At 43.0% G+C, this 27,923-nt stretch overlaps 1 protein-coding gene across 49 annotated transcripts in view; it reads left to right on the plus strand.

Moving 5' to 3' along the window:
• The window catches only part of MAP4K4 (mitogen-activated protein kinase kinase kinase kinase 4), a 188,672-nt gene that overhangs the window by 103,197 nt on the left and 57,552 nt on the right, over nt 1-27,923 (plus strand). For all 49 annotated transcript variants that reach the window (XM_074332411.1, XM_074332400.1, XM_074332401.1 and 46 more), the window contains exons 4-8: nt 17,627-17,752; nt 19,017-19,127; nt 23,033-23,123; nt 25,038-25,168; nt 26,888-26,942. In XM_074332411.1, coding sequence (XP_074188512.1) covers nt 17,627-17,752; nt 19,017-19,127; nt 23,033-23,123; nt 25,038-25,168; nt 26,888-26,942 — 514 coding nt within the window. The remainder of the gene's footprint in view (nt 1-17,626; nt 17,753-19,016; nt 19,128-23,032; nt 23,124-25,037; nt 25,169-26,887; nt 26,943-27,923) is intronic.

Below are 27,923 nucleotides of genomic sequence, written 5' to 3' on the forward strand. Positions count from 1 at the left end.
GCAATGTGGTCCCCCCTTCCCCCCAGGATAACTGGTGTGTTTTCAGTGGTTTTTGTGTGTGTGTGTGTGTGTGTGTGTGTGTGTGTGTGTGTGTGGATTAAAGCTATTTCTTACTGCTGCTAATCGCTCAAGGAACTCCAAGTTGAACATGTGTGTTTATGTAGATGGGTGTATTTAGTTTAAAAATAAGTTTGTATTCTAGGAATAGTTGAGAAGATGAATTCCGTAACCTTGTCTAGTCTCAAACATACACTTCATGTGATGTTTTTTCAGTTACCATCTTATAATACGCTTCTACCTTGAAGCTTGTTAATAGTGCGATATACTCTTTAATTCCTATGGTGGTACTTCTGCCCATGAGCTTTGTTTGGACAGTGTGGGCCTTAGACTGGAAACTATTAGGACAGGTCAGTTTAAGTGACTTCACAGTACTATGTAACTAGAAGCACTTTTTTTATTTTTAGTTGTTTTTGCAATTGGCCTACAAGATCTTGAAAGATAGACACTAACCACCATGTACATGATGGTCAATTGATCAGTATATTTTCCTTGACAGGTGTTCCTTAAATGAGAAGGCATTTGTCCTTATCTTTATTATTTTAACTCATCTGAATATAAAGAAAACTGAAGTTAGGGAAAGGAAGCAGTATATAACTTACAAAAAGCCTGATGACTGAAATTTATGTACTATTTGAAACCTCTGATATATTCTCTGTATTTCTACTGATACTTCAGTTTCCCATCAGCTTCTTAACAGAGGTGGTTGCGTCCCAGTGTTTACGGATCTTCATCTGTGGTTTTGTTTGTGTGGAAGGAAGATAGCTGTCAGCCAGCTTGTCTCTAAGTTGCACTGGGACAGCATGTCTGAGCAATGGACACAGCTGTGGGGTTTCCATGTGTGCTTGGCAGAACCCGCACCACAAACATCTGGTCTAACAGTGAAGTTCTCTTCTCCTGCAACTGTATGAAAATGATCTGTGCGTAGTGGAATCATGCCCAGTAGACTTACTCGGGATAAAGGACACAAGTGATTCAAGAGCCCAAGATCGTTTCCTGTGCAGACTTGAAGATTTCAGTGATTTGAAAGTATCATTGTCTTATTGAGTGTGTACCTATAATCACTTAGTGCCGACAGTTATGTGCTAATTTTCTTCATTCTAAGTTTAAGAAATGGCCATTTTGGTGGAACAGGTAACAAAAACAGACTTTGGTCAAACAATCAGTAAATTTAGTTTTGATTCAAATCTCATAAGGATTACAGTATCTGAGATGCATTTCTTAGCAGTTCCTGTACATTTTCAGAGGGGATGTTTAAGGAAGATATTATTACTGTGGGTTTTCTCTTTATATAGATATTTAATATGTATGTGTTAATGTAATTTAATTGTATTTGTTACAAATTTATACATATTATAATTTATGCACTTAATATAATCATTTAACCTCATTATCTTTTGCATTGGCATTTGTGGGGAAGTCTTTTGTCTGGATTGACACTCGTTTTTATAATATCTGAAAATTTTCAAAATACCATTTCAAAACGCAAAGGTCTCTTGAATTTGTTTTTCTTTTATGATTTTTTTTCCACAAGTAATTAAGGATGTCATTGTCTTCAGTTAAAATTAACCACGGAGGGGAGCTTAGCTGGCAATAGCAATCCCCAAATTAACCCTTTATTTACTCTGGACTCTTAACTCGAGGCGTTTCTTTTCTTTTCCTTTGATTTTGAGGTTTTCTGTGTAAAGATTGTAAGCTTTAGAGAACCTTAAATTTTAAACTTGTGTTTTTTCTATTCTGTGTCTTTGCTTAGTCAGAGACACAAATCGACCTAATTAATTCTGCAAACAGAGGGCTCAGTACTCTTGTGTGCCAATTTTTAGCCCAAAGCTTTATTAGTATTCAGTAGAAAGAGGAGCTTTTGAATGGACGAGTGTGCACACATCCATGCTGAGCGAGCCAGTGAGCACTGCTGATGAACTCAGCTGTGAGTTCCCATTTACACTGAGCCTGGCGGGAAAGGGGGATTTTTCTCGATTTCTCTTAGAGATTTGTTTTGTTGATAATTTACTTAGTCGAAGGTCTGAGAACGTGAACGTAGTTTCACTGGCCTGTGAGTGTTCCTGCTTCTTCCGGTACACAGTGTGATTCCTCTTGTCTGGAGTTTTCTTGTGCTGGCTCTTCCCAGCCCCCTTAGCTCTGTAAGATATGCCCATGGGCCACCCTGCGGGAGAGCAGGCTGCCCTTTCCTGACTACTAGCCATTAGTGCCTGGGTCCTGTTTCGAGACCCTTCCCAGTTCCCGCAGAGTCTGTTAAGAAGTGGGCTGATTGACTGTATTTGTACCAGTGGATGGGCATACACAGGATGTGGTTCTTACTAAAAGGTTGTTCAGAAAAGTGACATCGCAGCTTCATTTTTGGGTCACGGCAGATGCTCAAGTCGGTGGTTTGTATTGCTGGATAGAGGTAGATGAGACGGGCAGGTTCTAGCACCGTAACATCCTTTGTGTTTATGAGTTTGAGCTGCTGAATGGCCTTCCACGATCTTCACTGGAGAAATTTATTGGAACAAGTAACTAACTGGTTTGCATTTTGGTCTCTATCTTCCCCTTGGAGGGGAAGGTGCCATTTGAGGGAGTTACTTTTCATACGTGTTCATGATGGTGTGGTTTACTTTCCTTTGTTCCTTTCCTTTCCCTCTCGCACAGAAATCCAGCCCTACCTTGAGGGTAGGCGTGCGGTAGTTTGTGGTCCTTTCTCTCGCTGACAGTGACAGGTCCAGTTTTGGAAGAGTGACTCCGAGGTGGCCAACCTGACTCAGGCGGCTGCACACAAACTCGCCATGTGTTTTGCTTCAGTGTCATTCCAAGTACAGGGAGAGGGTGATCCAGCGGAAGGGAGGGAAGGGAGGGGAAGGAAGGGAGGCTGCATTGTTCTTCAGGGAGTGGCACTGTTTGTTGTCAGAGGGAGAGCCTGTGCAGAGTCCCCAGGCCTGCCTGCCGGAGCTCCTCCGGTGACTGGGGCCTGCAGTTTCCTTGCTCGCAGTGTGTGCGCTGCGTGTATGTGTATGAGGAGGAAAAGTGCATTAAGGAACATGACCCTTAATGAGCTATTTTTAGACCAAAATGACTTCCTACAGTTTCATGAAATGTATATGTAGTAAACTTCTCTCAAGTTCTATATCAAGTGATAGATAACACAAAGGCTACTAATCACTTATCTTTCTGATGAGCTGGAAAAGAATACTACACCTTTCCTTTGCTTTCAATAATTGCTGTACAGCTGCCTCACTGCTCGTTGGGGTCGGTACTGTATGAGGTAAAAGAAGCAAGGGTAAGGTAGGGTATGAACTTGTCGTCAAAATTTGTGGGGACTTTTTTCTTGGTTGCCAGTTTAAACTGGATTGCTTTAATCCTTTGTTATTGCCTTCCACTCTTAAAATTAAAGATTTTCTGGAAAACACTTTTTATTCCTGCATGCAATTAAACTCACATTTTTAGCAATAATTCTGTATATCTTTTAAAATCACATTCCAAAGAAGAATTATTTTCTGATAAACTATGAATAGTACCCAAGATCAGCATTAATATGTACTGTGTTCAAAACACGTCTCTGACGAAACTGCTAGAATTGTTGCTGGAGCAGAGGCAGTGCGTGTCCAGTGGTAGTTGAAACAGCTGGTTAATGTCAGTCTCAGCAATGAATCAGCTTATTATTTCTAGTTGAACCGCATATTGAAGGTAAGTGGTTATCCCCTCCAGTCTTTTTGGTACCTGGATTTTCAGCATCGTCTCACGTTTTTCCAAGAGGAGCACCTGTAGTTTATCACTGTGGTTGTATGAACAGAAGGTAACAGCTTACACGATTAAGGACACACACTGCTGACCATTCTTTAGTAGTAGACCTAACCTCCCTCTGTAGGCGGGCAGGAAATCGGTCACAGTGGGGTGGGCTGTTTTGGTGGCTGGCTGCTGGTTTAATTGAGGGCTGGGATCCTTGCTTGGCCCTCTTAACCTGTCCCAGCAGTGAGTGGGCAAGCCTGGCAAAGTGTGTGCTGCCCATCAGCTTCTGCCAGAGGGCAGGTGATGCCAGAGTCACCAGTGCTCGGTTCACAGGCTGCTTAGTGTTCAGAATTGTGTCAAATCCCCAGGTTATAACGCAAAAGATAATTATAGTTCATTTTCCAAACATTTTATTTGAGTGCCTACTATGTGCTGGGAGCCATGTGGGTCTTTGCCAGTTATCTCCTTTTTTTCTTTAACCCACCCTGGGTTGTGACTCACTGGCCAGGAATGAATGGATTAGGTTTCCTCACCTTGCCTGTAAGGAAACTGAGACTCAGGGATTTACTGTTTTTTTTTCTTTTTTAAATCACCTGTCTTATCAGCATCCAGCTGTATACAGTTGCACACATGTAATGTGGCAGGCACACGGGTGGGTACAGAAAGAACAAGATGGAGTCACTGCCTTCCAGGAGCTCATGTTCTCACAGAGAAGGCAGATTTAAAGTCATCATTGGAGGGCGGTGAGTGTGTGAAAGACTGTTCTCTGTTCCCAGACCACCTGGTTTTTATGCTGCTCAGTGTTTTCATGGCCTTTCTGGGTTCTTCTGGAGCCTGAGACTTATAGTTGGCATGGCTGTGGTGCCGAGCCAGGGTGAGGCTTTGGAGAGGAGGGGTTTCTCCAGCTGCGTGGCTGGGGATGCAATTTTAGGAGTTTTTATGAATTTCTGTGGCATCCAATAATACTTTCCTGAGAAGGCCCAATTCCGTAGTGGACTGTAACTGTGAGTACTGGTTTGATTCAGAGCAAAACTTCCCTTTTGGGTTTGATAAGTGATATGAGGTCAGTTTACCTGTCTAGTTTGGTGCAAAGGGTGGTCCTGTAGAAGCAGATCCCCCATAGGCTGGTCAAGGGTAGTGGTTTTTCCCTTGGGACTTGGAAGCTCCTCTCATTTTCTCTCCACATTATTTGATCAGTTTCTAAAAAGTAGGCAAAATTGGGAGGGAGAGACATTTAAAATTACCTTCCTGGTTGGAATTGAAAAATAAGGAGGTGAGGTTTAATTACTGAAGGCATCCTTACTGGTACCGTCCTGCAGCTTTCCGTCCAGCAGTGAGAAATGCTCAGAGATTTGAGAAGCTGTAAGAAGCGTTGGCGTGCTCGCCACGTGTGTGCTAAAGCCTTCCTTCCCAGGAATGTGGCGGCTGCAGTGTGATACCGCCAAATGAATCCTCTCACCTGAATTTTGTCACCTAAAGTCTCTTCAGTGGAGGATATCTGTCAGGAATCAATATCTTGCTTCTGTTTTCTATTTTACGTAATGATATGTGGGACGTAGTCATTGTCTTCTTGACAGCGTCTTCTTGAGTCGTTTCTGTGGAAACCATCTTTAAATACTCAGAGCTAAGGGAATGGTCCTTCATATGTGGTTTCTATGAGGTTTCCCAAGACTTGTCTAGCATGTGAAGTGGTAGAGGTCACTCAGTATGTCAATGGAAACAGCTCTTTCAGAGAAAAGACACGCAAATTTTCCACAATGAAGAGAATGATTTGAAAGCAACAAAATGGCAGTGGACACACATTTAAACTAAGGCTTACTTCCTGGTTGCCCTAAGAGGCACACCATAGCAAATTTCTGTTGTCCGGCAAGCACTGTCACATTTGAAACAGTTTATTAAGGGGAGATTTTACTACTTTTCTCTAGGTGATCATTGTTTGATTTCTTCTTTTTCCTTTTTTCACTCATCTACTGTGGTGTATCATGAAACACCAGGATAATATAAGCAGGAATTAGGGTAGCTTATGAAGAGGAAAGGGGAGAGCCAGGAAGAGTGAGGAAAAGATTAAGGTAAAATTATTAGATGTACCACAAATCTTTGCTTGGCCACTGATATCCTTAAGAATTGGAAAATCACTGATCTGGTTAAATGCTGGCCCTTAGAAACCCTCCTTCCCCAACCACCACCCCCTCCCTACCCAGGCACTTCTCCAAGTATGGTTCATTGAGTAGTTACTTGCATCACTTTGGCAATTGCTGTTCTTTTGATTCAGGTATAAACTCAGAGCTTGCTTATAGCAATTGATATCAAACAAAACTTATTCTAATGATCTTACCAAAGCTGGGTGATCGCACACATGCATTTTGTTTAGGCTTTTCCCCATGTATGATTTAAATTTTTCAAAATTACGATTATATTCTTTTAGTGGTGGGCAAGTAGGAACAGATGGTGTGTATGTGTGGGGTGTTTTACTCTTCTGCCTGACTAAGCAGTTGAAACATCTGTAAATCCAAGATGTTGTTTTCCAAATGCACTGGGTTCTAATTGAATGCACCATATAAAACAAATCGAGTCTCATATTTCCTCACGCAGACACCCAAAAGGCATGAAGGTTACGACCTACAGGGTAGGTAGTAGGCGGTTTAGTGTTTTTAAAAGTTTGCTAATTCTATCATCTGTGTCAGTTCCCAGTTCTTTTCGGTTGACCCCTCTACCCCTCGCATGAGTATTTGTCCCTGCTTCTCTCTAGGCCTGGTAATTTTTAATTGGATGCCAGACATGTGATTTTTACCTTATTGGGTGTTGGATAGTTTATATTCTCGTAATATTCGTGTGCTTTGCTCTGGGATGCAGTTAGGTACTTGGAAGCAGTATGATCCTTTTAACACGTTGCGTACGGATCACGAGAATCTTCGTTTTTTCTGAGCCATGCGTTAAGGACGGATAACGAGAATTCTTGTTTTTACTGTTGACTCTTTTTACTTTGCATATTTTATTGAATTATTTGTAGAATAATTATTTATGGAATAATTTATAGAATAATTTGTTTGTAGAATCTATTATTTATAGAAAAATAATAAATGACCTAGAAGCATTTACGCTTTAAAGAGAAGAGTGCCTTTTAAAGTAGTTTCTTTTAAAAACCTGCCGGAACAGAGGGGTATAAGGGATTTAAACCCCGCCGTATGCAACGTGTTCAGATTCCCTTGTCTGGATCAGGTCAGCATTTAGCGTACGGCTAATTGTGCCCCACGATTAAGTAAGAGCCTCCTGGATGCTCTACCCAACTTCCTGGGAATAACGAGGTTTTCATCTGGTCAGTGGTAGCAGGCACTGTTTCCCATCCTTGTGAGCACTGGGTACTGTCCCGTCCTTTTGGGGCTCTCTCCCTGGCCCCAGGTAGTTTCGTCACGAGGATGTGTTGAGCAGGGCTCTGCTAAATACTCCAGGGGCAGCTCAGCTCCAGGGCTCGCGTGCGCGCTGTGCGGCTGTCCCGTCTGGTCTTCTGTCCTGTGAGCTAGCCGCTGTGTTCTCCGCAGCCGCTCAGCTCTCTCCTTAACTCAGAATCCTCCGCGCTCCTGTGGGGTTTCCTGTCCCTCGGCTGCAGTCTGGAATCCCTTTAAGGCCGCCAGCCGGCCAGTTGTAGGGCCTCCCTCACGTTTCCCGTCCCTCAGGGTCGCTGTCTTCCAGTGCCTGATGTCCAGTGTCCTAAGCTTTTTCATGTTTGTTCTAATTTTAGCTGTTCAAGTGGGAGGCAGATCTGGTCCTTGACACTCCATCTTGTCTTGGCCAGGAACACAAGTTCCCATCATTTCTTTTAACTGAAGACTCTTTCAGAGCCCAGCCTTTATCTGACTCACCATGTTAGATATGTAAGCAGGAACTCCTGTACAAGTGAGTACACAGATGGATCCAGTACGAAGTGCAGAAACTTGTCCTGCTATCACACCCATCCCTTCTTCAGAGCCGAGCCCTGTTCCCATTCCTTACTTGGGCCTGTTTTTTGGGTTTTGAGCAAGACACTTAAAGCGTGTGCAGTATTCTTCCCTGCGTGCACTGTGGGGAGCTTCCTGCAGTTTGCCAGTGGCTTAGGGAAGGGCGTGACTGGACTGAGGCAAGAGTCTCTTTTTTACAGGGTTCATCGCAGGTCAGGAAGGTGAGGCAGCGTGATGGGTCATCCTGGGCTCCATTTACCTTCTCCTTTGCTCCAGGAAAGACTCACCTTGGAAATTTCCAGCCTCAGGAAGCTATGAGTCTGGATTAGATACCATCGTAGCAAACCATGTAGCCAAGGTCAGAGCTCTGTGGTGCCGTTGACCCAGTAGAAAGCAGACTAACTGTTAGGTTGTATTTCTTCAAGCTCCCATCAGCCGCTCTGCATAACCCACTGACCATTGGTGGAAGCAGCCTGAGCAGGGAGATTGGCAGGGACTCTAAAGCAGCAAGGAGGAGGTAAGGGCCCTCAGTCCAGGGAGGTGGAGGGCCATGTTAGTTGTCAGAAACTTGTCTTGAATTCTTTTTTTTAATATTTTTATTAAATTATAGCTAACACACAATATTATATTAGTTTCAGGTGTACACCATAGTTACTCAACATTTACATATATACCTAAAGAAGTGATCACCATGGTAAGTCCAGCAACCGTCTGACACCGTACCACGCTGTCACAGTATTACTGACTATATTCCCAATGTCGGCTTGAGTTCTTAGAAAGCTATCTCCTCTATCCTAAACTTTTCACTGTTGTTTTTTTCCTAATTACAGAAATAATGTATGTCAATTGAAGAAAATTAGGTTAAGTTAAAGGGAAAAAAAATGTCTAGAATCCAGAGACAGTCTTGGTAACGTCTTATTTCTTTCCATAGACTCATTAAAACGTGTGTAGTTGTTTAAATATACTTGCACACTTGTGAATGGCAAAGTGTTTCTGTCAAGACACATTATGTCATAAACTTCTGAGCATTTTGTATCACTGCTCCCTTTTGGGTCTCATAATTATAAGTTTTATTAAGTAGTGGAGGGAAAAAAATCTTTCCTTCTAGCCTTCTAGATTCTTGACTGGTGTCCCTATAGCAGAAGACATATTTGCAAGAGAAAACAAACAAGTTTATTACTGTGTCTATCTCATGTGTACGTGGGAGGCTTCACAAGAAAAATGAAGACTCACAAAAGTGGTAAAACCAAAACTCTTTTCTACTTGATTGAACAAAGAGAGGCAATTGTGGAAAAGTAACTGAAATGGATGGGGAGGATAAAGGAAGATAAGAGTTATTTTAACAAGGTTTGTTTGTGCAGCATTCTCTCAGCCTCGACTCTGTCTCTGGTGTTCAGATTTTTTTCCAATTGGTAGAAAGAGGGCATCTTGCATGTGGGAGTTTTCTCTCTTTCAGGAAGAAAAGGGGGTTGGGGGGTCAGAGTGCCTTTTCTTGCGCATGCTGTGTTTCAAGGCCTTTAGCTCTAAATACTCCTTATGTCAAAGAAGCATATTTTGGGGTGACATTCTGGTTTCCTTCAATTACAATCAAGTGTTTTAATGGAGGATTTGATTTTGGTCAGGTCTTCTTACCTGGTAGATCTGCTTTCCATTTCAATCAGGATCTAGACTTCAGGTCCTGCGTTTGGCTGCCTTACTTTAGGGTCCCGAGTAGCAGGTACAGACCGACCGTGCAGATACTGTGGGTTTGGTTTCAGACCACAGCATTAGAGGAAATATTGCAATAAAGTGAGTCACGTGAATTTTTTTATTTCCCAGTGCATTTAAACTTACATTTACACTGTACTGTAGTCTATTAAGCATTATGTCTAAAAAACAATCTGTATGCCTTAATTTAAAAACACTTGATTGCTAAAAAATGCTAACCATTGTGTCTTGCCTTGTTGTTGATGGCTGCTGACTGATCAGGGTAGTGGTTGCTGAAGGTTGGGGTGGCTGTGGCAATGTCTTAAAATAAGACAACAGTGAAATCTGATGCATCGATTGACTCTTCCTTTCACGAGCAATTTCTCTGTAGCAGGTGATGGTGTTTGATAGCATTTTATCCAGGGTAGAACTTCTTTCAGAATTGGAATCCATCTTCTCAAATCCTGCATCTGCTCTATCAACTAAGTTTATGTCATTTTCTACATGCTTTGTTGTCATTTCAACAATCTTCACAGCATCTTCACCAGGAGTAGTTTCCATCTCAAGAAACTACTTTCTTTTCTCATCCATAAGAAGCAACTTCTCATGCATTCGAGTTTGTCATGAGATGGCAGCAATTCAGTCACATCCTCAGGCTCACTTCTAGTTCTAGTTCTCTTGCTTTTCTACCACATCTTTTCTATCCCATAGTATTGATATTTTTACCTCTTCCCGTGGGTCACAAATGTTCCTAATGGCATCTAGAATGGTGAATCCTTTCCAAAAGGTTTTCAATTTATTTTGCCCAGATCCATCAGAGGAATTCCTTATCTTTGGCAGCTATAGCCTTTTGAAATGCATTTCTAAGAAGACTTGAAAGTTGAAATTACTCCTTGATCCATGGGCTGCAGAGTAGATGTTGTGTTACCAGGCATGCAAACTGCATTAATCTTGTTGTATGTCATCGGACCTCTTGGATGACCAGGTGCATTGTCAATGAGCAGGAATAATTTAAAAGAACTTTTTTTTTTTCTGAGTAGTAGGTCTCAACAGTGGGCTTAAAATATTTCATAAACCATGTTGTAAACAGATGTGCTGTCATCCAGGCTCTGTCGTTCCATTAATAGAGCACAGGCAGAGGATTTTCAGATGATAAATGAGCATTGGCTTCAACTTCAAGTCATCAGCTGCATTAGCCCCTAACAAGAGAGTCAGCCTGTTCTTTGAAGCTTTGAAGCCAGGCATTGACTTGTCTCTAGCTATTAAAACCCTAGATGGCTTCTTCTTCCAATATAAGGCTGCTTTATCTACGTTGAAAATCTGTTGTTCAGTGTAGCCATGCTCATTAATTATCTTAGCTGGGTCTTCTGGATCACTTGCTGCAGCTTCTGTGTCAGTACTTGCTGCTTCACCTTGTACTTTTATGTTACGGACATGCCTTCTTTCCTTAAACCTCATGAACTAACTTCTGGTAGCTTCAAACTTTTCTTCTGCAGCTTCCTCACCTCTCTTGGCCTTCATAGAATTGGAGGGAGTTTGGGCCTTGCTCTGGATTAGGCTTTGGCTGAAGGGGATGTTATGGCTGGTTTGCTGTATCCAAACCACTAAAACCTTCTCCATATCAGCAATAAGTCTGTTTTGTTTTCTTACCATTTGTTTGTTCACTGGAGTAGTAGCACTTTTAATTTCCTTCAAGAACTTTTCCTTTGTATTCACAACTTGGCTTGTGAATGATTTGGTGCAAGAGGTCTAGCTTTCGGTCTGTCTCCGCTTTCGACATGCTTTGCTCACTGAGCTTAATCATTTCTAGCTTTTGATTATAGTGAGAGACACGTGACTCTTCATTTCCCTTGCACGCTTAGAGGCCATTGTTGGGTTATTAATGGCCCTAATTTCAATATTGCTGTGTCTCAGGGACTAGGGAGGGCCAACGAGAGGGAGAGAGATGGGGGAATGGCTCGCTGGTGGAGCAGTCAGAACACACACATTTATCGATTTAAGTTCGCCATCTTAATATGAACATGGCTCATGGCACCCCAAAACAATTACAACTATAAAATCAAAGATCACTGATCACAGATCATCATAATAAATATGATAGTAATGAAAATGTTTGAAATAATTAGGAGAATTAACAAAATGTGACACAGACACAAGGTGAGCAAATGCTGTTGGAAAAAGGGCGCTGATATCTTGCTCAATGCAGGATTGCCACAAAGTTTCAATTTGTAAAAAAAAAGGAAAAACAAAAAAGGCAATTATTTGTGAAGCACAATAAAGCAAAGTACTATAAAACCAGGTATGTCTGTACTGTGTGTGTGTGTGTGTAAGTAACTAATTCCCTAATGGTGTGTGTGTGTGTGTGTGTGTGTGTGTGTGTGTGTAAGTAACTAATTCCCTAATGGGGAAGGAAAATGGATGGATTCTAAAATCAAGTACATGAACTATTTCAAGTTACACTGTCGAAGTCACTTGTACCCGTGGTATTGTGTCTTGTAGATTGGGGCTTGACAAGGCAACTGTTAGGACTTCTGGGTGTTGATGACATGAAACTTTGGGAAGTTCTAATAGTTACATTTAGATCCTAGAGAAAATAGTGATCTGTCTTACTTGACTTTATTTTTTGAGTGAGGTCACCACATGCATTTGCCCTGTTGAGCTTTTGGTAGGTGGTTGTCATGGAGGTGTATGTTGGCCTCTCTGTGGATCTGGCATCAGTCATGGAAGGACCAATCTCCCAAGGTTATTTATGAGTGAGTGATGCTGAGGCAAATGGAGTGAATTTTATTCCCCGTCCATCCTGCATCATTTAGCAGTCTTAGCCTGAAGTTTTCCGCCCTCACTCCCACCCCATGTCCATCCAAGTGAATGGTGTGATTGTGTAATTCTCTTCTTAACCACACTACTTGTAAAAGGTACTAGTTGAGTGATACAATGTCATTGAGATATTCAGCAAATAATGTGCCAGGCTAACTTTGTAGAAGATGGAGGAGCTAGAGGGCCGCCCTCTTTGAGAACTTGTTGTGTCTTGTAAGTTCTGTCTGGTGCCTGTAGATAGAAAAGACAGAAAGGGAGCAGGTTGGGGGCTTCAGGGCCATTCCCCTTGGAGTTCAGAATCCGAGAAGTTCTGATTCAGTAGCAAATGGAGAGCATGTCTTTTTGTCTGAAATGTGTTCAAAACACATTTTTCTTGAGCAAGATGTCATGAGTGCCTGATTTTCATTTTAGTTACGGTAATTTTGTAATTTTTCTCTTGGCTTTTTATTCTGGGACTGATTGGTCCTGGGCTATGGGGGCTGATTAATTTTAAAGAACATGCCATCCCTTCCTTTGACCAGGTCTTACAACCTTAATTTTGTTCTAAAATACTTACTGCATAGTTCTGTACCTTTGTTTGGTTGAATGTCAGTGAATTTAAGTTGTGTAACTTTTCATATATCTGTTTGAGTCAAAAAAAATTAATTTTGATTAACTCATCTTGTGTGGTGCTAAATAATATTCTCAGAAAACTGGGATTTGCCAGGTAAAGGGTGATCTGTTCTCATTTTCCTACCAGTTCAGTCACACAGAGAAGGATTCAGTAGTAGTTAACTAAAATAAACAGACTTGCAAACTGGTTTCTAAAAATCTAAGTGTATATTCATTGATACATTTTGGTGGTGAAATCTGCCAGAAACATTTGCACACCTCGTCTAAGAGTCCTCTCCAACTCGCAGAAATAGAGTGCGTAATGAATCACCCTTCCTTTTTTGCCACACTGTTAGTGAGCAGACTGAATTCTGTACAGAGGGCACGCTGGGAAGAAAGACGATTAGCTTAGAACATTGCCCCGTTCTCTCGGATCCTCCTGGTTGGCTTCTCTGAAGTCTGCCTGTCTCCTCACATAGCTACTGCCATCAGTGGAAGGAGAGAAAGCATAGGTCACAAGCATTTAAGTAACATTTTAAAGAGTCATAAAAAACAAAACATGGCATTATATGCACTCCTGGGTGCTCAGATGGTGGGTGGGCAGAGCTTGTCATATGACTCATTTACAAACCCAGAGCTGACTGAGACTTACCACTGTTCAGATGTCCGCCCCTCCCCCTTGCATGGCAGCCGAGTGCTCCGGCCTAGTCATCTCCCAGCCTGAGACAAAGACCTTTTCTCTGGGAATTTGCTCAGGCTGGTTAGAGTCCAAACTGCTAATTGGTACCAGCTGCAGTAAGTCACTAAGTGAGAACTAGCAGCTGCCTCCTCACTGGAGAAAACCAGGGGAGCCTTACCTTTCTTTCCAAAAGGTCCTCTCTTCTCTCTTGTTAACCCCACCCCCCGCTCCCCTCTCCCCTTTTCATTTGTATGTATGACTGTGGCCTCCTAAAGAGGAGCATGAAGAGCAAAGTCTTTTGGACCCGGCGTAGACACCTGGGATGTTGAAAACTTTTGTCCTGTCGTGTCCACAGCTCCACTTTCTCTTCATATGTGGGATTTGTTATTGTTTTAAAGTTTCAGTTCTAGCCTCCCCCGCCCCCCCCCGCCCCCCCATTGTCTGTGCTGTATCTTCTCAGGCTGAAGGAGGAGTTTGCTTGGGGTGGGGGGGTGGGGATGGGGGTATAGTATGTATTTAAGTATTGGAATGAGACCACCAAACGTATTGTTAGCTAACAGCCGAAGGAAGGTTTGAACTCAGAAGTGGGTTCATTAATACTCTAAAAATGACAACACTGTTACAAGCATTAGTCAAAATCAGGATTCCGGTTGTCGTTGGCTCCAAGCCATTGGGACATTCTGCGTTTCTGATGCTTTCTCTCCAAGGGGCCACTCATTAGTAAATGACAATGAGTGGTATTAAATGCATTTTTATTTTATAAGATGTGTAACAGTCATCTATAATCGTGGACGCGAAAGAAGGAATGTTCGTAAGTCCTGGTTTCATTACATAAAGTAGTTGCGTATCTATCTGTCTAGCAGCAGCTTAGATTCGAGGACATACCTCGGATAATCTGCCAACAGTATTTACCAATATGTATTGTGTTTTCCACACCAGTGGACAGTACTGAATTTAAGCCTGTAAGAAGCTTTAGTTGTATATAATGTGTAACTCGGACTCTGAAAACATCAAGTGCCTGTGGAAACTATTGATTCTTCTTATAAAGAGTGGTGAACAAGTTAGATCCCACACGACATTAGTCCACGTCACTAAAGAAAAATAGGTTGCAACTAGTTGAAATACGTCGTGATCCTTACTTATTGCTTAGGAAGAGAAACGTAGGTAGCGTTTGTTTCTATCAAGAGCTGAAACCTACTGACAGAGCGTCATAAATAATAATGACCCCTGGAATAATTTTGCCGGGACGGGGAGGAGGGTAGGAGAGAGGTGGGGTCAGGGCTGGATCCATAAAGCAAAGTCTGTGCAGTCCAGTAACATGCTTGGAACTCCATGAAATGATTAGCTGCTCTTACCACAAAAACAAAATTGCAGTCAATATTTTGATTTTTCCCTATTTTAATTCAACATGGTCCTTTCTGTTTTTACCCCAGATACTTCTAGATTTATTGATTTTTGGATAAAAAGGAAAATAAAACCTTTTGTTCATTTTCTAATGACCTAGTTGTGGTCCAGTGTAAAGAAAGTGGGATGTTTGACTTTTCAGGGCCCAATGTGTTTAACCGTGGGCCTCGCCCCAGGACTAACACCACGTGCCTTTCTCAGGGGAGCATGTTTATGGCCATAGTCACGTGCTAAGCTTTGTTAGGAATCTGTCAGCCTTGACAAGCTTTATTAGGGTTGTCCCGGGCTGCTCAGGAGCCCACAGGTACTGTTGGGAGCTAGTTGTGGTGGCAGGGAGAGAGCAGCCCCTACGCGCCCTGTTGTATATTCTGTGCGTCTGAGTGAACGTGTGGAAAGAGCGTAAGGTAAAGCTTTTGATGAACTGGGCTTTCTGAGTTCTGCTTGCAGCATGCTTCCTTGCCCCTTATGTTAATAAAAATTGTCGTCCTTTTCTGTTGTAGTATGAAGTTCCCTTGGAGAAAGGTCCCAGATAAAAAGGTGTTATTCTGTAATGTTAGCCAGGCTGGATGCTGGTTTTGTTTAGAATTCAGGTAGTTATCCTAGGTATTCAGTGTCACATTTTTCGTTGCTTCTTTATACGTGGCCATGTTGAAATCACAGATCGAAATGAAAGGCATTTGCTGTGATTTTCCTCTCTACAGGGTCTCAATGAGAATCATTACACTGACTGTTATGTAGACTGTACTGGCCATGTGACTCCACCGCATATTCGCAGCCATCGCCTGCTAGTCAGGTGACAACTATGCCCATAGAATATGCTGTCATATTCTAATACTTATGTCTTGGAACCAAGCTGGAAGCCAACATTTTGAGAATCTTGTTCTAAGATGATTACATGTTTTGTTAATGTATCTGGTTTCTAAGGCAGTAATGTACAACTGAAAGTTTATACTTGAAAACATTTTTTCGTTTGGCCTCATCATTAATATCTGATTAGTGATGTTGCAGCTTTCATCTTAAAGAGCAATATTTGCAAACCAAACTTACTTTAGGTCTGTGAGGCCTTATGAATGGTTTTTGGAGATTCTAGGCAATAATAGTAAGTTTCTTCAGAGTGAGAGGGTGTGTGTGTGTCTGCGTGTGTGTGTCTGCCTGTCTCACCTTCTTTTCCCTTCCCTTTATTTTTTTATTTTTTTGTTTTTTTAAGATTTTATTGGGGAAGGGAAACAGGGCTTTATTGGGGAACAGTGTGTTTTTTCCCAGGACCCATCAGCTCCAAGTCAAGTTGTTGTCCTTTCAGTCCTGGTTGCGAAGGGCACAGCTCAGCTCCTGGTCCAGTTGCTGTTTTCAATCTAGTTGGGGGGGGGGGGGCGGCGGGTGGTGCGCAGCCCCCATCCCATGCGAGCGTTGAACCTGCAGCCTTGTGGTTGAGAGCCCACATTCCAGCCAGCTGAGCCGCCCCTCCCTTCCCTCTGCGTGTGCACGCACAGTCACATGCTCTGTCTTCTCTTTCTCACACCTGCACACACCTGCACCTAGCCTGCTCAGCAACCCCAAGTCCTCTCTGGAGAGGGAAGAATATTAGCTCTAAGTGGGATGAGTGTGTCAGTGTAGAACAGTAGTGAAGTTTTGGGGAACCAGTTATTTCCTTTTGAAAAACCATACGTAGTCAAGGGAATCCGATTATCAGAAATTTCTTGATCTTCTTTGTCTTCCCTCAAACATTGCTTTTCTTACTAACCAAGGCTGATTTTCTCTTTTCCTGCACCTTCTCTCTTACTTCTCACTTTAATTCTGCTTTCCCCTCATTCCCATGCTACCTATCTTCCTTAGCACGACTCTCTGCAGGTGGATTGGCAGAACCGTCTCTCCGTGTCATGTGCCTGCCACAGGGGCCGAATGTGCGTGCTGGTGCCATTTCTTCCCCAGGAGAGTATATGACAGAAAGGCGGAGACTGGCAGCTCTCAGCATTCACAGGGCCACTTGTTTTTCCATACCTGTGTCACCTTCTGTTTCTGTCATTCCTGCTCTGCTCTCATACAAACTTTGCATTCCTTCCCCTGTGTATCTTATGTTAATAAAGCAAGAGGCTGGGGGATGAGCCAAGTCTAGTACCACCTGCTGTCACTGAGTGGTGTTTTGTGACTGGGGTTCACTGGACTCACCTGGCGCTCTTTGGGTGGAGGGTGGATTGTCACCAAGCACGCCGGGGCCTGCTGGGCTGGTCTGCACTCAGCAATCTGCACATGTGCGAGGTTGTCAGAGGTGACAACTTCTGCCATAAGTGTGCTGGGTGATTTGGGTTCACACGGGGTTTCTAGAAAAACAGTCTTTCCTAGTAATTTGGTGAAATATTATAGTGTCAGTTGGTCCGTTCTCTTTTTTCCCCCTCCCATATTTACAGATGAGCAAATTGAGACCCAGGGAAGTGGAGTCCATTGGCTGAGGTCACTTGGTTAGGGGAAGAGCTGGGACTCCAGTGCCCTCTGCTCCGTGCTGCCGCCTGTATTTATCTTTACCTTTTATACTTCATGTGCTTCTTTCATGGCTTGTACTCACATTTCAGAGGATGAATCCCCGTCAGGTCCCCAGGTCTTGGCACGAGGATACAGGGAATGGATCTCTCTTTCTTGCTGGGGGGAAAGGGGACTTGTGTTATTCCTTGTGTGGGGGTGGAGGAAAATCACACACATCATTCAGAAGCCATACATTTTATTTTTATTTTTCCTTAAGGATGAAGAGGAAGAAATCAAACTGGAGATAAATATGCTGAAGAAATACTCTCATCATAGGAATATTGCAACATATTACGGTGCTTTCATTAAAAAGAGCCCTCCAGGACATGATGACCAGCTCTGGGTAGGCACATGTTTCCTTAGCGTTTGTGGGCGTCCTCTTGGGTTGGGTTCCAAGGGCCTTGAAGACCTTCGGGGGGAAGAGGGGAGAACAACAAAGAAAAAGGGGTAGTGGCGGGTTTCTTTCTTGGTTGACAGTGTACTGAATGTTTATTTTGATGTTGATTTCACTTTGCCTGGAAAGTAGTTAACTTTGTGTTTCAGGAATAAAATGGCACGTTTTAAAAGGAATGTAGACAGATAGGAAATTAGGAGCTTGAAAATAAAAGCAATACGAGAAAAACTTTATTTGTGGAAATTAATTAATATGGAAGCCTAAGTAAATGCATCTTTCTTTACCACCCAGAAGTGAGAGACAAATCGCAAGTAAACAAACTTATGTCAGTAATTTGTTAGTAATATTAGTGATAATCATTTATAAAAAAATAGGTAGTTCCAAGGAAATTTCTAGAATTGACAAATTCACGTCCATCTCTTATTAAGCACATTTCCATTCAAGAAGATGAAAATGAGTTACTGTTGGATCTGTGATCATCACATTAGTTATGTCAAAGGTACTGGACTTAGGAAGCAAGGAGATAGATGAATACTTTTCCTAATTTTTTAAAAAAAAGCCATTGCAGAAAATTTGCAAAAATTGGGAAAGTAAAAGGGACCTAGTTAGTTTCATTTCCATTGCCCAAATCCCATCATAGGTAAAATTTTAGAATAGTTCAATTCAGTTCATTTTCTTAGGTACTTTAAAAATATACTTGTGTTCATATTGTTCAAACATTTAGGTATAGTAAATAATGTATTGTTAAAAATTGTGTATTGCTTAAAAATAGCATTTTTGTACTAAACCTAGTTAATATAAAATAGTTTGAGAATCATAACGTTTGAAAAATAGAACATCTTTGACTGGCAGATGAGGAATAATGTTAGGGAGTATTTATATCAGATTTCTGATGATGGGACACTGATGGAGAACAAAATGCTGCTGCCATGTCCATGTGCTTAGGAGAGAGAACACTCTAGAACCTCTGCACTGGACGATGTGCGGTAGAATATCAGAAACTCTGACTCTCCTGGACCAAAGACACATAAATCGGCTGGGGAACCGTTCTCAGTAATGTGGCTGTCTCCAAAATGATCATGTGCCCAGATGTGCAGGAAGGGCCAGAGGGGGTCAGCCTGTGCTGTCTGACTTCTCAGGTGTGTCCTGAGAGCCTGATGCCTCACTGACTGCCGGTGTGTGTTGGTCACACTGTGTCTTGTCTGCCCTGTAGCTTGTGATGGAGTTCTGCGGGGCCGGGTCCATCACGGACCTCGTGAAGAACACCAAAGGGAACACGCTCAAAGAAGACTGGATAGCTTACATCTCCAGGGAGATCTTGAGGGTAAGGAGAGTGCATGGCTCTGGTGCCCCATACGGGTCCTTTGTTTTCCTTCCCACTCTGCTAGCCCGGAGTACTTTGCATCCATTACAGCTCTGCAGGTCATTCTTTTTGTGACCACCAAGGACTCTGTCCCTGGGTGGCTTTGATAGTTTAAGTTGCATCACGGTGTAGACTCTGGCAAGTATCTAAACAAAGCAGAGTGAAACAAAAAATAGTTTTTTTTTGCATTTCCCAGAGTTCATCTCCAGGTGTTAAAAAGAAAATCAGAGTGGAGGGGAAGAGGAAGAATCGCTAATTATTGTTTTTATAGGAATCCTGTGTCTAAGTTTGTGAATCAGTATCAATGGTGCTGAATGCTGACTTTCAAAATCATCTTACGGACTTTGGCATTAACTGTTCAAATCTGTTGCAGTATTTGTGAGGAAGAGTTCTAATGTTTCATGTTATTTATAGCCAACTAGAAAGCTGGCTTATGATCTTAGAGTAAGTTTCTGAAACTACTGTTTTAGCAGCTTCTAAACGATTCCTTTCAATGGTAGGGCCATCTTGACAGCAGGTAGAAGGAGAGGAATAGTCCATGTTTGGAAAGTGTGTGTGACTGAGTGGGCCTCTTTGCTTTGGTTGGCCCCCAGTTTTTCTCTCTCCTTTACCCTTGCGTCACGTGCTTACATGTGACATGACTTGGATTTCACTTACCCTCCACCTTTTAGAAATAAAGACTATGGAGTTAAACTGGAACCTAATTCTTATGCTTCTCTCACCAATAAAAAAAAATTATCTTTGACTTGTAGGTAAATTTACCCCACTGTTTATAGAGGAGGAAGTTTAAAAAATGCCATCTCGAATTCATTAAAGATAAGTCTTAATTTCTTTTTAAGAGCTCTTGAAAATTGACCATTCCTTTAAGAAAACTAGTTGTGGGGCTGAGGTGGGAGAGCCATCTCTTTATAATCGAACTCAAATTTCATTATTAAAACTTGAGGGTTCTATTTTTTATAGTTATTATAGGAAGCAGAGCCTAAAAGTGGGACACTAAGTACCTCACCCTCCAGTGCTGTGAGTTTTCAGTGAATGGGCAGATGTATTTGTTAGTTAATAACTAAACCACTTAGCCGGGTGGGTCAGAGTGTGGGCAGCAGAGTCAGACAGACTCGGGTTTGGGTCCCACCCAGGCCCGTCATCTCCTGCACCCCCTCGCAAAGTCACTCAACCTTTAGGACTTACTTCCTTCATCTGTAAAATGTGGGTACCGAGCCTAGGATGGGGGTACATCGTGACGAGAATTGAATGAGTTAGTGTATATGAATCATCTCGTGTCACATGTGGCTACACAAGTAGTTCTCAGTAAATATTAGGTGGCATTATTCTCTGCTGTCAGCACACACTCACACGTACACATTACTATGTGTAACTCCAGTGTAGGATTTTTCAAGCAGAGAAGTAAGTTTTAGTGTAAATGTCTGAGACATCAGATGCATTTTAGTCACCAAAGACAATTCACATTTTTTATATGCACAAGCAAGCATTGTTCACCTACCATGTGTAATAAGTATACGCAGCTATGTTGCCACCATTGATCTGGGGCAACGTCTGAAAGGAGCCCAGGCAGTTTGAAGCCCCTGTTGGGTCTGAATACAGTGGCCTAATGGACATCTTTTTGAGGTGAAGCTAGTGTTTCCCATGTCAGCGAGCATGTGAAATGCGTTTCCTTTATCTACATTTCATCTAGCATGGGGGTTTTCTTACAACAAAAGTCTAAGTGAACTGAAAACAGAAAGAGCCTCGAGAAGAGTCGGTGGATGAAAAGCTGGTGTGTGTTTATCATAGGAGTTACTAAGCATCAGTTTTGGTAACCAGAACACGGTGTGGTGGGGAGGGGGTGAGCTCTCATGGGAAAGGAGGCAGCCACCTGCAAGCAGATAACCCAGGACGCAGCTCGGGCTGCTTAATGTCTGTGATGGCAGAACTGGTCCTCCTTCCTTAGTGGATGTTAGATTCAGATGCTGCTGTGTGAGGATCCCTCAAAAGCCTGCGAGTCCTGAGCATGTAGGCCTTAGACGTCAGTAACAAAGCTCTCCTGGGCCAGCCCACAGAAACCCTTGGGACCAGAACGTTTAGCAACAAAGCCAGCACGGGCATCCCGCCCACTGCCGCGTTCCCAGTCCACACGCACTTCACAAATTTTGCTCTCAGCCAATATTTCCTGTTGAGTAGGGGCGCTTCCAACCTTTCATAACCAGTAGTGAAGGCAGCCTCTGACTCCTCCTCGTTCTGTGTCCATGAGCGAGATAGTAACAGGAGAAACGTTTGGGTCTAGAATGCGTATCACTGTGTATTTGGACTTGTCATCTCTGCTGAGGAAGAAGAGTTGTGGCTTGGCGTTCAGCGTGGGAGGCGTTGGACACACACACATTCCCTCCCTCCCAGGTGCTTCACGCAGGAAGACTGTATTCATTGTTTGGAACAGTCACAACTCAGGGTGACATTGGTTAAGGGCCGTGAGCCACACTGTGCGCAGGGGGACGCGCGGCAGCAGCCTTCCTTTGCCTGCCGCGCCCGCGGGGAAGGAGACTCCTACGTTATTGCTCATGAGAACACGAGGGCACGCAGGCCTCATTTGTTTGAGAAGATGTGGGTACTTGTGTTGCTAAGATAATCCTATAAATGTGTGAGAAGGGGCTTTGTGAAGGTTAGAGAATAAAAAATGAACTGAAGTAATAAAAGTAGAAAGAATTAGGGAAGCTGCATATTTTTTGTCTCTTTTGCTGTTCAAAAGTTATTTCATGCTGAAAGGAGGGACCGTCTTGCTAACTATAGCACTAAGATACCATGTATTTTTAGTACTTTTCCCCCGTAGTCAGTGCTTTGTGGTGTAACACTGCATGTCCTGTTGGTGGAAAAATAAACAGCCGTCAAATAAGCTCTATTCTGTTTCACAAGCAGACTAGTAAATGATTGGTTAGAAACCCTGTGCTAGAAAAATGAGTGTTCTAGAGCAGCTGTTGTATTTAATTCATAGAAAGTCATGATAACAATAAAACCCCATAAAATGAAGCAGGAAAATCAAACCCTTATTTCTCATCGGCCTTTTTTGAATTGAGACGTTTCAGAGTAAATAGGTTGCCGTATCTTAAGGAGGTGGGCTATAGATGTGGCTTCTTGGACTAAAGATGGAATAAGTAAATGAGTTGTGAGAACGGTGCCTTTTGCCTTGTAGACCATATTTGGACGCAAAAATGTGCTTGTGTTCTTGTACCATCTCTCACCAGAGACATGTTCTTGGGCTTCCTTCCAGATACGAGGTCATCAAAAGCACCATATGCCCAGCAGGGTTTATCTCCTTGGGAAAGAAAAGCTTTGAACACAAAGCTCTTTTGGTGGCAGAACGGTGTTACACTTGGGGGGGAGGTGGGATTGATCACCAGTTAGCAGTGTGTCACTGGTGCTGGGAAAACCAGGCAGTGTCCCAGAGCCAGACCGGAAACCCCACTCTCGCCCACCGCTTTTCCCCTGGAATGTGTCTAGTTCAAATATACCACGGGGTCACCCACTGAAAGATAGATGTGTAGCGTGGGAAAGGAACCACCCTGTATACAAATAGCACACATTATAGCAGAGAAAGTACAGATGGTCATCTGCAGTATGTCTTCCAGGGGCAGCTAGAAATGGTGGTGTTGCTCACGGGGGACCTGACCCAGAGCAACTGGGGTGGGTACGGCTTTCTATCTGTGTCGTGTGCGGGGTGATGTCTTCCTGGAAACGCACAAAGATGGAATTGTATGTGCTGCTAAATATAGTTCACAAAGCCTTTGGCCTGCACGCGCACTTTGTCATAAAGAGTGTGTTCTTGCCTATGTACTTAGAGCGACAAACGCCCTAAAATTCCGACCTGTCCTTGTGTGTAGGGCCTGGCGCATCTTCACATCCATCATGTGATTCACCGGGACATCAAGGGCCAGAATGTGCTGCTGACCGAGAATGCAGAAGTGAAGCTCGGTAGGTGATGGACGGGCCACGGGGTGTGACGCTGGTACCTGGGCCGAGCAGCAGTGCTGCACTCAGTGTGCGTCCAGCTAACAGTCCATCACCCGCATTTTTAAATTTCTGTTCAGCTTAACAAGTGGGAGCTGGGCTTACTGCTCTGTCTGCCTCCACCTCCCTCCCCCACACATCTCCCCTCCGCTCTCTGTGTGGTAGAATCATGTCCAAATCAGGTCACATCACTTTCCTGCTTGAAGACCATTGATGGTTTGCTGTTTCACTTTGAATAAAATCCACGTTTCTTACCGTGGCCTCTAAAAAGCCACAGCCCATGCCACTTTCCAGCCTCACTTTGTGACCCTCCTCACTTCTCTCTTCTTCCTCAGTCAGTCATTTTTAACTTCCTTGGCACTTGCCTCAGAACTTTCCCACACACTGTCCCGTTTGGAAGTGGCAGTTTCTCCCTCATCCACAGAGGCCTTCCCTGGCCCTCTGATCTGTATTGGGTCCCACTGCTTGTTTCCTCCGTAATACTGATCACAGTCTATAATTATGGAGCTGTTTGTTTGCCTTCTTTACCAGAATATAAGTTCTGGGAATGCAGTGACGAGGATTATCTTACTTGTCATGGTATTCTTACCCAGCACCTAGCACAGTACCCTGGATGTAGTAGGTGCTCAGTAAACACATGATGGATGGAGCCCAGAGTGTCTTCCTGGAGATGACTTTACAATGGCTCTTTTATATTTCTGGTTTTCCTTACCTGGATCTGAACTTGTTCCCATCCCACTTTCTTGTCATGGGTCATATTTTTAAACAGATTTTAAATGGTTTTTCTTCCCCTAAAGCATCACACATACACAAAATCTTTACGCTTATAAGAATCTGGTTCGCCTTTCAAAAACCTGAGGCACAGTAGTTAACCTTTATAAATAGGCTCTTCATTATTGCTTTCTTGCCTAGTGCCCGTGTTTATTGGTGGTCTGTGGAGGATAGTCCGCCAACTTGGAAAATCCCCTCAAAGCTAAGATTGGAGGCACTCGAATTGTTCTCATTCCAAACAACTCCGCAAGTTGTGTGCGTTTCCTGCACTGGCCCTGTGGTACTAGGCCTGTGACAGTCCCTCGGTAATCACTTGGTGATTGATTCCTACTGTCCAGGTAGCAGTAGCCACACCGACTGCCCTGCCCGTGTCCCTGTCTCAGAGAGGCCTCCTGACCTGGTGACAGAAGCTGCATCTGGGGCCGCTGATGATGGCAGCCCTGCCTCCCAGCTCCCACTGCTGTGCCCCCCGCTGACCAGGGGCAACGGCAGTGTGTGTAGCTGATGACGGGGGCAAACATCCCATTGCACGGAGCAGACCTCCTGCCAGCCCTGCCTCCCAGGCTCCACGCTCCTATAGTCCCCGTCACCATTCACTTGGGTGGGAGGGAGGAGGCCCTGTGAAGCACGAGCACAAGGCCCAGGTCCTTGGGGAAGCGTTTCTTAGTGTACATGTGATTTAGCCTGATTCCCTTTAATTCAGTCCTGTGGTCTCTCCAGAAAACCCTTGTGGGTTTCTTCTCTTTCTGTGTCTAGTGCTGCTTAGGGAGCTGAGTCACGCGGGTCTCAGCCAGTTCTCCTGAAGTTGGGGCTTTCTGTGACTCGGTCTTGTTTGCCCAGGCATGTTCCCAGCTAGCACTGAAAATCTCAGCTCACCCGAAAGTCCCTCTGGTGGCCGCTGTCGGGGGAGCTGGGAGAGGTGGCTGGGGACAGGCCTCCCAGGAGCTTCCAGACAGGCACGTGGCTCCGTGGCGTTGGTGGCCTGGAGGAGGCTGCATGTTCATGAAGTATTACTGTCTCAGTTTACTCTGCAGACACCTCCTCTTCACATTTCCTACTCCTGCGTTTTACTTGTTTCTTCACTGTGCTCCACTCTCTTCCTCCCAGTGGATTTTGGTGTGAGTGCTCAGCTCGACAGGACCGTTGGAAGGAGAAATACGTTCATAGGCACCCCCTACTGGATGGCTCCGGAGGTCATCGCCTGTGATGAGAACCCAGACGCCACCTATGATTACAGAGTAAGTGGCACCGGCTTCTTGGCCTTCACCAGGTCCCTGCCATCCCGGAGGTAGGGGGCTCTGCTTACACGTCGCACACCCCTCGTCCCCTTCCTGCTGTCTCTGAGGATGACATGGGCCCCCTGCTGCAGGTGCATATTTGCCAGGACAGCACTTAGATGCAGGCTTCTCTGCCCACTCCGCACCCCCTGTCCCCTCCTTACTAAGCAGTGCAAAGCTTTTAGGGCAGTCGGGGCCGCTTCAGCCTACAGAGAACTTTTTGTCATGAGGAAATGAAATGCTTCTGCCCTGTTTGCTATCCTTTTAACTTGAAGAATATATTATAATCAGATACTAATTAAAAAGTATATTGTCAGGATATACAGCAATAGCTTCATCTACATGAAATTTTTGAGTCTTGTTAAAGAGCTTATCGCTTTGATTGGGGTACACAAGTGTTTTTAGATTATTAGAGTGACCTCTAGAGACCTGTATCAATAATGCACTTTTTTGATCCTGGTATAAAACCCATATTTGATCATTAGACTCAGGTTGAATATGTTAACAAAAACTATTTTAAAAAGAAAAAGAAAAGTTCCCTTGCCTTATTTAATGAGTCAGAATGGTTAATGTACCTGTTACATGCTATTCAAAATTAAGTTCATATCTTAACACTCTCCAGTGTATTTCAGTATTTATTACAAATACCCAATTAATGAAACTCAACTTCAGCCCAGGGAGCAGAGGAATTTTTATTTATTTTGTTTTATATGCTGAAGTATTTTAGAATACAGTATAGACTTTATGACTTTTCACTCTTTAATGTATCTTTTACATCTGTAACATTTGAAAACATTTTCCAACATCTCCAAAACATTTTCATGTGTAAGTAAATGAAAAACAATTTTTAAATAGAGTCCATAATTAGACCCAGCTGGTTTACACCTGCTTTCTCCAAACCAGTATTCAGTATTGGATAAGACATTGTGTTTGGTTATTTGGCCTTTGAGTATCTTTTAATCAAGACTATTCCCTCCCTCCCCCCCCCCCTTTTTTTTTCACGACATTGACTTACTGAAGAGGCAATGTTCCCTCTAGATTTGTCTTACCATTTCCGAATTTACGCTTTTCCATCTTTATAATGTCATTTAGCTTCTTTCCTATATGATGGAGAGACTCAGTATAAGGAAAAACCTTCGCAAGATCCCCTGAGAGCAGAGGTGTGGTTCCCACTGCATCACACCGGGGAGCATGGAACGTCTCTGTTCTCCCACCATTGGTGCTGCTACAATTAGTCATTGAGTTAAGCAAGGTGGTGAACCTCTCCTTTGCACCACAATAGTATAGAAAACTCCGTACAAATAAGGGAGACATTTGTGGGCCTATCCTTATACTTGTAATCACACATACGTATAATTACTTACTTAGAAACCCTTAAACTTGAAGTAATTCCTGTGTTAGGATAGTATATAAATAAAAGAATGCTAATGATAGTAGTCATCCATTACCTACTTTTAAAAATCTTGTTTGGATTTTAAGAAACTGGTTGATAAACCTTTATCTATTCATTGTCCATATTTACTGAGGGCCTACCACATGCGAGCCATAACTCTGGGGATACAAGGTGAATAAAACAGGCAAAAATGTGTGTATATGTCATTTGTGTTAGTAACCAGCAATGGTAAGCTCGTGGCCCCGTAGCTAATATTCTACCCATAACATACTGTTCTGTTTTTTTAGAGTGACCTTTGGTCTTGTGGCATTACAGCTATTGAGATGGCAGAAGGTGCTCCCCGTAAGTAATGTTCTCTCCTGTATAGCCCAGTTGTTATATGTAATTTAAACCTAGTTTCAAGGCTTCCCAAAGAACAGCTTCATGGATAAAGTCATTCCTGGTGGGCGTTTAGATGAAGGAATCATCAATACAGTGAAGTTTTAGATGTAAAAGGAACTCTTAGCATCCATGATTCCTTTCACAGATCTCCCTGAGCTCTGCAGGCTACATTATCATTTATTTAAGGTGTGTGGCGTGAAATTATGGTGACATCAGATAATAGGTAGTACTTTTTCCTTTTGCAATTTGAACTTAGTATTCGGTGAAACCGGTCCTAACACATAAAATTTAAGTATTATTTGTGTTTTGACTTTACACATAGAGGCAAAACTTTTTATGTGTAGAATAATGTGGGGTTTTTTTTTGTTTTTTTTGTTTGTTTTTGTATTACCTACGAAATTTTGCTTCTGCCTTGGATTAAATCAGTGACAACTTTATAAAATTGATTTTTGATTAGGGACGGGGTAGAATTGCAGAGAAGAAAGGAAAAAACAGCATTTTCTGCTGGTTCCCCCTTTAAAAAAGATATACACAAAGAACGTGTAATTGTCTGGTACATAGTTGTTGCTGAATAAATTTTTGTTGAATGAATGAAGACAAATTACCAACAACTAAGAATTAGTGTGCAATACAGAAATGACATCTGTCTTGAACACCATATGTTCCATCATGCTTTCCTCTGAGGAACTGAGACAAGGACGTATTGCCTGACCCTTTGTCTCAGTTTTCTGTCACAGTGGAATAGTGTTATCTTTTTCTTTGGCCCCCATTTCCCAGCTGCCTTGTGAGATTCTTGTGAAGGTAACAAACCCATGAAAATGCACGTTGCCTATTGTGACACAGTGTGTGTACTTGTGTACCTCACACGCCTTTGTTGGGCAAGTGAGGAGTACAAGCAGTAAGAGCACAGCATTCAACGTTTCCATTTTACTCATTTTACTC

The sequence above is a fragment of the Rhinolophus sinicus genome, linkage group LG05, assembly GCF_036562045.2.
Source record: "Rhinolophus sinicus isolate RSC01 linkage group LG05, ASM3656204v1, whole genome shotgun sequence".
Taxonomy (NCBI): domain Eukaryota; kingdom Metazoa; phylum Chordata; class Mammalia; order Chiroptera; family Rhinolophidae; genus Rhinolophus; species Rhinolophus sinicus.